The sequence below is a fragment of the Apteryx rowi genome, unplaced genomic scaffold, assembly GCF_003343035.1.
Source record: "Apteryx rowi isolate R43461 unplaced genomic scaffold, aptRow1 scaffold_504, whole genome shotgun sequence".
Lineage (NCBI taxonomy): Eukaryota > Metazoa > Chordata > Aves > Apterygiformes > Apterygidae > Apteryx > Apteryx rowi.
In genome coordinates, this window is record NW_020450766.1 from 634,569 (window position 1) to 647,045 (window position 12,477).

At 35.5% G+C, this 12,477-nt stretch overlaps 1 protein-coding gene across 1 annotated transcript in view; it reads right to left on the bottom strand.

Annotated features, from left to right (window-relative positions):
• Window positions 1–968: 968 nt before the first annotated feature.
• Window positions 969–12,477, bottom strand: part of WWC3 (WWC family member 3) — a 30,958-nt gene continuing 19,449 nt past the window's right edge. The window contains exons 8-15 of the mRNA XM_026079918.1: window positions 11,552–11,701; window positions 10,672–10,823; window positions 9,951–10,110; window positions 8,682–8,846; window positions 7,124–7,216; window positions 5,818–6,048; window positions 4,896–5,023; window positions 969–3,453 (exon numbers count right to left, since the gene is read on the bottom strand). Of these exons, the coding sequence (XP_025935703.1) occupies window positions 3,387–3,453; window positions 4,896–5,023; window positions 5,818–6,048; window positions 7,124–7,216; window positions 8,682–8,846; window positions 9,951–10,110; window positions 10,672–10,823; window positions 11,552–11,701 (1,146 nt within the window). The 3' untranslated portion in view covers window positions 969–3,386. The remainder of the gene's footprint in view (window positions 3,454–4,895; window positions 5,024–5,817; window positions 6,049–7,123; window positions 7,217–8,681; window positions 8,847–9,950; window positions 10,111–10,671; window positions 10,824–11,551; window positions 11,702–12,477) is intronic.

Genomic DNA, 12,477 nt, shown 5'->3' on the forward strand with positions numbered 1-12,477 from the left:
TGGCTTCTTTTCTAAAAATATAATTCACAGAAGTTTTACATCCAACTGAAAACAAAATAACAGCCTATATAGTTCACATAATTCCTAAAAAAGCATTTGCTCTCTTTTTACAGCACTTACCTTAAAGTCTTGTAAAGTGCTTACAAGAACTGCAGCAAGAAATACACATACGACTTCATTCTTATAACCCATACCAACATATACCCATTATAACTGTTGTTGTTGATCCTGATGGCAGCGAGGCAGACACTGTTGGTATTCCAAATGACTATTCCTAGCAGACAGTTTAAAAATAACCTGAACTGTCATACTCTCAATGCCTTGCAAATACTGGGCAGAGAGTCGTATGTCAGTGCTACAATTTCCTCCATGTTCCTGCATCTTAGGGTAGCAGAGGGAAACTGAGAATGGCATTTCTACAATTATCAAGTCTAATGTCCCCTTTGTGAAAGCAGCAGCGCAGATCAGCCTAAAAAAGTTAACCCAAATTTCTTTTGAGTGGCTTCCACCTAAGAATTAGCAGTAAGATATTACGGAAATACTAATATCAAGTCATTTCCAATACACAGCTACAAAGTACAAATTTAACTTCTGTTAGAAAAAAGGCAGTCCAAAGTATCCCAAGTGGAACTACTTGTAAATTCCATAAATCTTTAACTATGATACAGCCTCTGATACAGCTGTCAGCTTATCGAGAGTGCTAAAAGCACGTGGGAGAACATACCTGCCATTCCTGTCATTCTGGATCCATTTCAGTTCTTCAGCATAACCTCTCTAAATTCTTTGATTTCACAGATTTCCTCTCTTTTACTATTATTTGAAATACATTCTACTAAAAAAATTATATTCTACTAAATGACAGTGCTAAACAAAATTTTGTTTTGAAAGCATTGTGAATGTGGTAAATATAAACCATTCAAACAACATCTTATATTGTGGTACAGAACAAAACTCTATTTCCATTTATGACAAATTATTTTATTTTGTAGAAGAAATACTTTCAAATAATAAAAAATGACACAATCATACAGAACTGTGACAAAAACAAGAGAGATGAATACTGAATATGATAACTCATTACCACATCAAAGCAGAACTCATTACAGCAGTCAGAATCACGGACTCACAGAATATACTGATGATGTCGTACAGCGGTCACTATTTAAAAACACCAATAGAAACCCTACCAAACAGACCAGCAGACATTGCCCCATCACTATCCCGTCCCAGAATAATTTAGGCTGGAAGGGAGGTCCCCAGCCCAATCCCTGCTCAAAACAGGCCTAATTAGACCAGGTTGCTCAGGGCTGTGTCCAGTCGACTCTTAACACCTCCAAGGATGGAGATGCCACAACCTCTCTGGGCACCCTCTTCCACTATTTGACCACATTCAGGCTAAAACAGTGTTGTCCATCCTTAAAATGAGGCATGTGAAATTCTGACTAACTGATCTTTTCAAGTAATGAGAGCCGAAAAGCTTGCTGTCCCTAGACTTACCCAAACACTAACAATTTATTCCATCATTTATTTGTTTTTATCTGCATAGTTTCTGAGTATCTCTAGTTCAGCCAGAGGAACCCAATACACACCTACCAACACTCATTGGTAAGCACAGAGATCTCAGGATGGTTAGCATGATAAATGTTAAATATACTTTAATTTCACATACACTGCTATGTGATCAAATTACTCAATGCTTATAATGATCATAGGCCGAACCATTAAACAGGGAGTACTACCTTAAAATTAAATGTTGTTAAACATACTGGCTGATTAATGATTTAGATTTACAAATGTTTTCTCACTATTTTTTGCCTCAGCTTGGATAAAGCGATAAAAGCAATTCTGTTTCACCTTTGGGTTTTCATGATCTTCAACCTCGTAACACAGTACAAGTTCCTGAAACTCACAAACAACACTTACTCATTTATAAAATATTTGAACATATTCTATTGGTCAGAGGTTTTGATAAGTCTGTTTAGGATTTTGTTCTTGTTACTGTTTTGGTTTCCTGACATAAAAATCTGGAGCCAATTTGACCTGGTAACATCCCTTTAATCAAGAGACAGCATGATGCTCCTTTCTGGGTGTTTCCAGAAATTTTCAAAATAGGTCTTGTGTTGGGCACCTCTCTTTGTAGGTAATGTATAATCAGAAAATATGAGAAACACTATTATAGTAGCTTAGTAAGAAGTATTTTTACATACTTGCAGGATGCAAGGACACAAAACTGGCATTCTCGGGAATTTAGGGTGACAGTCTTTCACTACAATGAATGGTCACAAGTAAAATTATTTCCTACCGGATTTTAGCTGGTCCAACTACCAATCAAGTGAGCTATGTCTTCCTGAATTATACTGCTCATTTCTGGAAAGTGTCACTGCTCAACAAAACTCACATGTAGTAACCTCAAAGCATATGCTTTAAGATGAACATGTGTTTAAGCACCTTACTTAGGTCAGCTGCTTTCTGAAATTAGCACGTTTGCGTTTTCCTGAATCAGACCAGAATTTTAAAAACTGCAGAAGTGCTATATTCCATCAGCGTTTTTTCCACACAGCCAGCTCACAATGTTCTTTTAGACCCCTCTTCATTAAAGAACAAACCAAAGACCTGCCACCCTTTTCCTTCCTCCGTTTAAATTGAGAATCTAGTTAAGAATATTAAGATATTTTAGACACAACTGAAATGAAAACAATCTATTAGTGCACAGTAAGAACATGCAAATGAGTTCTGCAATGTTTAACATCACTTCTAATCAGTGTTAAGCACACTGCAGGTGATAATATTTTGCTATAACACAGACAGTGCTAAAGGATACAATGTACATATTAAGCTACAGATAATAAAGCTGAAAAAAGTGACAATTTTAGAACATAGTATTTTCATTTCAGGTATCAGAAACAAAACCAGCTCAATGGTTCCATTCTACTGTATGACAAATACTGAAGAACAAAATTTCAGTCTTAAAATACATCTTAAAGTAGGTATTTTCCTTCAAGGAAAAAAGGCACTATAAATAAATTACACTACAGTGAATTTGCCTGAACTCACTTTGTTTCTGTCTTCCAGCCTTTAAGTCAATAAAACAGCATAAAAACTGTACATGCTCTTAACAGGATAGTCGATCTTTTATAAAATAAGTTGTCTTCAGAGATGTCAATTTCACAACAAGGAAAAACCAAGCCTTGTTGCAGTCACTATTATAAAATATATATATGTATATATATATTTATATATATGTTTTTGTTTACTTTTACTTTTTTTACTTTTTTTATTTTTTACAAAACGTGTATATTAGCTTTTGCACATTTTTTTAAAGAAACTTGACTAATAACTTCATTAAAATAAAAGCGATAAATACTTCATGTTTACAATGCAACACGTCATACATCATCAGCTGGCAGAGGAGGTATGTTAATCCTTGGTCTTGTAAAAAAAGCTATTTTCTCTCTGTGATCGAAAAAAGCAGATAAAAAGAAAGTCAATCAAATATATACATACATTCTTCCCTCCCCCCCGGACCCTATTTCTTTACCCTGGTTAGTGCTTACTATTTGTTACCTACATAGTTTATTCGGGTATAAGAAACTTACAAAAAGCTTACAACTCTATATACTTTTAGAAACACTCCCTTGAAAAAGAACACAGTTACTATTTTTGAAAATTTAGATGGAAGCTTTATACAACTTATTTGACATCAGTAATAGTTCAGTTTAAAAAGGTTTCATGGTCAAGCTCTGCATAAGTCCCTTCTGTAATGAAAAGTTCACCCTTTCACATTTTGCAATAATGTCTACAAAAAAAAATAAAGAGGGCTTTCAGATTTGTCTTTTCACTTCTTTATTGAGTAAACAGCATATGCAGTAAAATAAGTGTCATAAGAAATGGGTAAATGTACACAAGGGGTAAGAATTTAAACAAGAAAAACAACTTTTGCTTCATTTTCTACATTTATCATTTTATTCATTTCGCCATGTCTTTTCATATCTCCGTAGACAAAGCATAAAAAACCCTCTTATTACCAGAAATATAAGCTATCAAAACAACCCTACAATTTCTACTCCTATGACTTCCTCTCCATCTCTCTATGAGAAGAAACTTTCCTGTTTCAACATAATTTAAGCAAAAAATTATATTAAAGGACAGACAGCTTTTCTATCTCATTTCAGTATTCCCAGTAAACAAGTTCTAAAATTCAAAGCACTGGATTAGGTAGTCTAATGTAATGTTGTAGCTGAGTTTTCCCCTAAGCAATTACTGTATTAGTAACATTTGCTTACTCCTAGTGTTTTTATTAATAAAAGCAAAAAAAAAGAATTGCTTAAGTAATAAAAATCTTCCTCTGAAATACACAATAATGTTTATCTTGCCACTTGTAAACAAAATATACTCTCATAAAGAATAAAACTAAGAGGGGACACAGAGCAGGTGAACACAAATGAAACAGGAAATAAGGCATAGAGAAAAGGTTTCTTGAGAGAACAGCTAGAATATCAAGGAATATTTTTTAGGGAGAGAGTGTAACTAGTAATGTGTATGTATAACATTAAACAAAACTATTTATGCCCACAGGCTGGCATTGAAGAATTGGCATATCATTTGCACTTGATTCTTAGAGCTTAGGCTGCTCATCATTACCTAAGTTATGTGTGCACTTGAAGATTTTTTTTGTATTTGATGTGTATTTCAGAATTGTAACACTGCAATTTTACCTTGATTTTGGCTCCCTGCACTACAAATAGCTTAAAGGAAAGTCATGTGTCCAAATCATCATACAGTTATAAATTACTGGCTATATTCAAGACACAAGGAATTTGAGTTAGATGTTTCAGAGAGGTTTAATCTCTGCAAGGAACTGTTGCTATGCTATTTCAGTACACATTACCACTTACCTAAAAGTCTGCACTTGAATAGGCTCCTTCTGGTTTTGCCCACGCAGCTGATAAATTTCTTTCGATGCTTTCTTAAGCATCTTTTCAGCTGCTTGTTCTTGGTGATGTTCAAATTTGGTCTGTCTTGTCTGAAAACAAGTAATGAGAACATAATATTAAAAATGATCACGTGAATGAATAAAACAGAAGAACACCTAGGTTAAACTAATATTCTTTTTCACTCATCACAGTAAAACTACAAAAGTATGTTGTCTGAAAGAGCCAAATTGAGAACCATACATTCAAAATTCTGACAGTATTGTTTCATCTCTTAATGCTCTTAATATTCCATTAATGAAATTTATTGCACTTGGATTGGTCAAACAAGACCTTAAAATTAAAGATAGGCTCATTCTTTGTCTCTTATAATTCAGTGGAAATATTGTTTATTTTACAGTTTTTGCCACTTTCTGCTTATATTTTCCTTCCTCAAGAAAGGGAAAAAACTGAACACTTAGAGAACATTCCAAATACTTGTAAAAAGTGGAACATGAAATCAACAAAATTTACTTCAGAGGTCAAAGGTAAAGAAATTGTTGAAGTTCCAACAATAATATCTAAAACTTTGAAAAAACACCAAGGAAATACTTTAAAATACCATACATACTGAATGTTTTGCACATAATCTTGTAGAACAACTATTGACATGGCAAATGATACCGTTCTCCAGTAACTGTCTTCCACTAAATACACAGTTTGGTAATAATGCAATCATGTTTTCACTGTGGCAACTACAGGAATACAGAAGCAACATTAATTGTTTGAAATACTCCATATTATAGAAGCTCTGCGAACATAGCTCTTTATAGGTGTTTTCACAATACAGAAACTTCTGGATTAAAGCTTTCTTAACATGTTGAGTGCCCATTTCATGCTACCATACCTGCCTCTCCGCTTCTTTCAACAAATTTCGGAATCGCTCATCACGAAGGACCCAGTGGGGTAGATCAGTCTGCCCTCTGAGTTGGGCATCTTCCAGACGCTGCCTCAACTCTCTTAAAGCACATATCTCCTCGTTCAGCTGTCTCTGTCTAGTTCTGGAAGCCTGGAGATCCAGCTCCAGGTCTAGGGACGTCCTTGCCATAAGCTCAGCCAAAGATGATCTGCAGGACTGCTAAGTTATGAGGATTCAATTAAACGCACAATACATTACTCTCAGCATGGTGCACTGGCCTATTTTTAGCTACATAGGACATACATTTCATGCATTTACTTCACACATGGAAGTTTTCCTTGACACAAAGTTTTGGAGAGATTATTCATATCCCACAGTGCAAGGTTAACTAGCTTTAGGGGTTTTCTGTTCAGTAGATAAAACCTTTTCAATTAATTCTTTCTATTACCTCCTTTTACTCCTTTTGGCTTGTAAATATTCAACCAATTTAAGTTTATGGACTAAACTTTTATGTTATGCTGATAATAATGCAATATGAAAAATTGATAAAAATACAATATGAAATACTCATAACCGTATCATGATATTAGAGAACACTGTATTGAGCAGTGGATTCCCATTACACGATTTTTATTCAGTATTGGATTTAAGATACTTTCTGAATCAAAATGGGGGCCATGAATTTCTGCTTGCCTACACCAGCAAGAAATTAACCTCTGCCTATCAGGCTCAGCTGTACTGGCCATTGATTTACAAGGAACAAAATGCTTTCCTGCTCTGTCCACTTCTGCTGAGAGGGGGGTGGGGGGAAAGGAGAATTTAACCTATCATTTTTAAACACTTGAGCCTTAAATACTAAGGTTTGCTAGGCTGCCTGGGAGGGTACCAAGGTTTCTTCTGTCACATTCCCACACACTTCTGTGGGTCTGCACCCTGCATTATAAACTAGCTTTTAAGATTTAACAAACTTGATATCTAAAATCAATACAAATTTAGTACCTGTTAAACTAATTATCACATCAGCCACACCTTTTCTTTTCCTCAGCAATTGTTCACAACTATATTTCACTTCTCAATCTTTCCCTTTTAGCTAAAACAAAAAACAAAAACAAAAAAACCCCACAAACCTAAAAACCACCCCCTCCCCCCAACTAATAACACTACAGAAGCCTCATACATTTCAAAACACACCGCAATATACCTGTAGACATCTAAAGCTTAGGTATAAAAGTACCACTGGTCTAACAATTTAATAAAATATAATAAAAAATAAAAAACAGTTTCCTAAGTATACCTGCTTATACCGTAAAGTACGCCTTTCCAACGTATTCCGGACAAAAGGTGACTTCCTTGGCAGAGTTGAACTGTCACTGTCACTGCGATACAGCTGATTAGAAAAGATATTGAAAATACGTGATGCTTACAAGGTCGTCTACATTCAGAAAACAGGACTGCTTTTCTTTTGAGGTTTATTTAGAACAATGCACTGAAATGGTCTTGTTCTAAGTAACTGGTATTTTTTCAGGTTCAATCACATGCTTGCCTGTAGCTATTTATAAAGAAATAAATTTATACACAATACTGCTCATACTGAACAGTTACAATAATTAAAGAACACTTCAAAACCTTCAAAATGATCTTTCACATTTTAAAGCTGTGTTTGATGAATCATTCTACTGACTATCCAAGGTAATGTAACCCAAAACCAAAAAAAAGGGGGGGGGGGACTTAAAGGCATTAATGCTTTTTTTCTAAGGCATATACTGTAATGAGCATAAACTATACCGTCTCCCTCTTTATTTCCTCTGATTTGAAGTAAAATCGGATGCATTATTATGTGAGGTTGTACTGTTTAATATTCTTTCCCTTTTATGCTATCTTTGTTCTGGTACCTAAGGGTCTTACACTCCCATATGTCATAAATGGATACGGAATCGGGAAAACACACTGAAGTGAACACACTTTAAACTGAGCCACAGATGCACCGTATGCAATGTAATTAGCAGAGAGAAAAGAACAGCAGATCCTTGGTTTAGGAAAAAACATAAAAGCTTAGTGTTATGTTTCTTAAGGAAAAAAGTGTTAAAATCATTACCACATTTTCAAACTCAAAGTCTCAAAAGCTTATGAAAAGTGTACAATTACTACTATTTGCATTCTACTAATATAGCAAAATCAATACTGATGTGTTGACTCTGCAACAATGTTAAATAATAAGCCTTTTGCAGTCGAACATAGCAACGATTCAGCATGAACGTGAAAATTGTTTCACCAATTCTCAATTATTTGCACCAGGGCAGCACTCAGGAATCCTGAAAAAGGTCCCACTGTAGTGGGCATCCTATGACTATAACATTCACAACAGCAACAAAAAACTCCTGAGAAGATTTATGCCGTAACCATAAGATTAGGCAGTCAATCCCCTTTTCCCAACTTCTGCATACCTGAAAGTTAAATATGGCTTCTATATTAGCTGTTTATACACCTCATTAGACAGCAGGGAAATGACTGTACCTCTGTAAGACGAATCATTCTAGCCTAACATCTTGGGTTGCCCAAGACGGGAAGGAGCCTAAGGTCTAATTTATCGTAGGTTCTTAAATTTTGATTGAAATAAATTCGGGATTAAACTCTTAAAAATAAAGAAACAGAACTGGGGGACCTCTTTCCCATTGTAATGTTTAAATTCAATGACAGATTACTCATTAATATTAAAAGCAATATCTGTTTCTTATAAAAACAAACCAAGTTTAGGAAAAAATTAATAAAAATATACACAGCACTTGAATCTGCTTTCCTATACACGAGTCCCTCCCCTGCTCCCCCCCCTTTTTTTTTTAAGCCTTACTCACTCTGCAAACATATTGACTTCGTGCTCCAGGCGAGAAGGTCTGGGAACGAACAATAGTGCTACTACGAACAAAAGCAGAACCTCGTGGCCTGCGGCTAGTTCTCTCTTTTGGAAGAATAGCAACTTCTTCAGGAAACAGATCCTCAGTGTTAGTTTCCTTATCCACCTAAAATTTCAGTGAAGAATTTTTTTTTAAATTTTTTTCGTATTTTCTCTCTCACCAGAAACAACCAGATTTTTCAACAATATCAAAAGTAAGCAATTCACTCTGTTAGCTATGATCAAGATATAATGAATACAGAGAACAAATCTCATTTTAGAAAGTTTTAAAACAATATCATTCAAAAGTGTAAGATAAGTTTTCAGAAGCCTTTGCTGTAACACAAACCATCATGAGATTCATTTTAAAACTGCAGAGCACAAAGACTGCATTCAGCATCAACTCTTCAGCCCTAACCAAGCTGCTACCTGATCTCCTATCGCAGTGGAAGGAGAAGACTGAGTCACCTTTCAAAAAGCAATGTGATTCTGAAGCAAGGAATAACCTTAAAACTAGAGGAATTCAAAAGAACACAAGGAATACATAAGAAGGTAACAGACATAACGCTACTCTAACAAAGCCTCCAAACTTTAAGATAACTCTTTCCTCAACAGGAAGTATGATCTTCCCAAAAGGCAGTACAAAGAGCTTATGTTCCTTTACTTCAATGGAAGTGTGCCGATTTCAGCTTGTTGAAGATTACTTTCAATATCTCATATCTTGGATACAAAACGTTTTATATATATCAGTTTTGGCATATTAGTTTTGAAAATTTCAACTGTATTCATTGTAACACTGAAACAGCAATACTGTTAAAACACTGAGCTTTTTCTTCACAATTCTTTCAGGAATTCTTATTTTCAGGAGCACTTGAATTTGAGCATGATCTTTTCTGTGACGATTTCAAGTCAACATAGTTGTTGTTACAAGTGCAAATTTACAGCCTGGATAAAGGCAGAAGTGAAAATAGCTCATCTTTTGGTGTAAAAGACTAATTCCGTCCAGAAAATGTCTAGCAAACAAAACAAAAAAAACAGCCCTAAAGAGGGCATTTTTGAAAAGCCAAAAGGCACATTGCTGTCATCAAGGCAGTGCTCATACACGGTTGCTAATGTTATTTCCAATTCTCTCTTGATCAATTCATACTTGAACTCAACAAGCAGCCATAAGGCACTGCGTGCGTGCCAGGCATCGTGGCAGTTTCAGCACTGTAGTGTCTTCTCTCATTACCTTTAGTGGCAGAGGCTGCATTTTTCCAGAACTATACTGGCCCGCTTGAGTTGCAAACATATGTCCAGGTAATGAATCCCCACCGAATGGCTCTGGATAAGGAGGACTAGTCTGGGTGCAGTTACTACATCCACTGTCAACAGATTCTGCTTGCCAGCTCCTAAAGTCAGAACATTACAAGGATTTTTCAGGTATGAAAAAAAGCATGAAATTATGCATAGCATTTATATATTTCAATATCCAAGCCAGTTTATCATTTTAGAGTATTATTTCTGCAGTAGAAATACAAACTTTTCAAAGGAAGAACAAAACCCACTTGCATTTCTGCAGATATACAGAAAAGCAAATACCTTTCATGCCAAAAATCATCTTTCCTAATTTCCTCAAAAAAATCCTTTGACATTTTCCCGTATGACGACAAAATCTTTAAGTACTTTGCTGTTGTAAAGCCATTACAGCACATTCCCAGCAAATTTTGTTTGCTCTAAAAATGCTTTCTCACTCCCCAAATTACAAGTCCTACAAAATCAGCCAGCTATTCAAATGAGGCTTTTTTCAGTTTGCACATAATCACAGGATAAAAGTATTTTATACCCTTAACACTAACAGGGAGCAGATCTCAGAATAAGGATCTGCTATTTCTATTGCTGTATTTTAGACCAAAACCACAGTGTAAACACCACTCGGCTATTTCTTGAGGTATTTAAACTACTGTTTTTACCTTTCTGAGATAGCTTCTGCCTGATCTTCCTTTCTTTCCATCTCCAGGATTTCCTCCTCTGTGTACTCAAGTTTCACTCTCTCTTCTGCCAGCTCTCTCTCTACTGCTTCCAGCTGGGCAGTGGTCCTAGCTAACAGGGCTGTCACTGCATCCTGGAAGGTAAACTATATTTTAAATAAAACTGTTTGAACAAGCATTGTTTTTAACATATATTATTCAGAGAAAAAAAAATCATCATTGTATGTTCATAAAAAAATCTGTCCTGAATATCAGTGATCAAAAAGTAGATAGTGTTCCATGAGTGGGACTTCAAACAGAGACAGGGCAGAAAATGAATGCATTACAGCTGTACTGAATAGCAGTTCACAAGATAAACTAAAAAACCTGAGCTCAGTCAGAACTCTTTCTGGGATGGGAGTCTTTATCACACTGTGAAGCATCATCCAGTAATTTAGGCCAGAAGGGACCTCTGGATGTCAGCTAGTCCAACCTCCTGCTCAAGGTAGGGACAGCTTCACAGTTGCACCACAGCCCTTCAAGTACCGAAAATCTCCAAGGATGGCAATTCCACAGCCTTTCTTGGCAACCTCTTCCAGTGCAGTGGCACAAATTTTCAATGAATAGCAGTAAGTCAACCTGCAGCTTGTGCATACAAAGATACACAAAGAACTATTTCAAGCACCTGTCCAGATATGATCTGGCTTTTAATTATTCTTTAAATAACCCATCCTTACCACAAAAGCTAAATTAAGACATCACCTTCTGAGCACTTTGCAAACAAAACTGCACCTGAGAGATAAGATCACAAGCAACTGCCCAGAAGGTCAAATAAAGTAAACAAGTCACTTTTTCCCAGCCATACTGTTTTAACTGTAGTTACATTTCCAGAAGACCGGGGAATACTTTCTTCACACTGATTTTTGTTCTTGGCTCTCTGGGGGTCTGAACCAGTGAAGATCTGAACAGAATACCAGTGAAGCTGCATCTCACCAGAACTCTCTGAATCAGTCAGATTGATCTGAGCAATGCCCTGCAAACAACAAACAACATTGACCACAGTAAGATAAACATACACAATATGATAGATGCCCTCTCCTTTACAATTTCACTTATAATGTAAAAACAATTTTATCAAATCCTAACAGTCTCTTAAAAAAAAGTCTCTCTTAAAAGTAGACAGATTTGTTTCATAACTGCATTATGAAGTATAAGAAATACTGATTTTTCTTGCTTCTTGTTACCCCTAAAAAAGGTCAGGATATGGATATTTAATTTTTTTTAAATTGAAAAATAAAATCATTACAACTGATGTTGGTGTGATTGTTCTGGCCCTTAGCTCCTAATATTTTATAAAAAAACCCTCACTCTCCCTCAGTTACATATTTGATTTTCACAGTTGCTTAAATTGACTTTATTAAGCAATATCACTACTTCCAGTTAATCTAGTTTCACTTGACAGAACTATATACTGAGATACTCTTCAGTTCTCTGATTCTCACAAGCATCTGCCAAAGGGAAAAAATGGTCCTGTAAAACAATTTATTTTTTTCTGCCCATTTACATCATAAGTTAGTCAAATGGGCCATAATTCTATTTTTCCATTTTCTAAACCATCCTTACATATCCCAAATTCAGGTGATAAAAGTTTTAATGGAAGCTTCCCACTAAAAGTATTCCCAAATTTAAAGTAAGCTTACTTGTCCGACAGTGCTCACTTAAGAAATATCTAAGCAGCACTGACCTAAATGAAAAACAGCTGTGAGCAAATCCATGCCATTTTTTTTTATCCTTTTGCTGGCTGGAGAT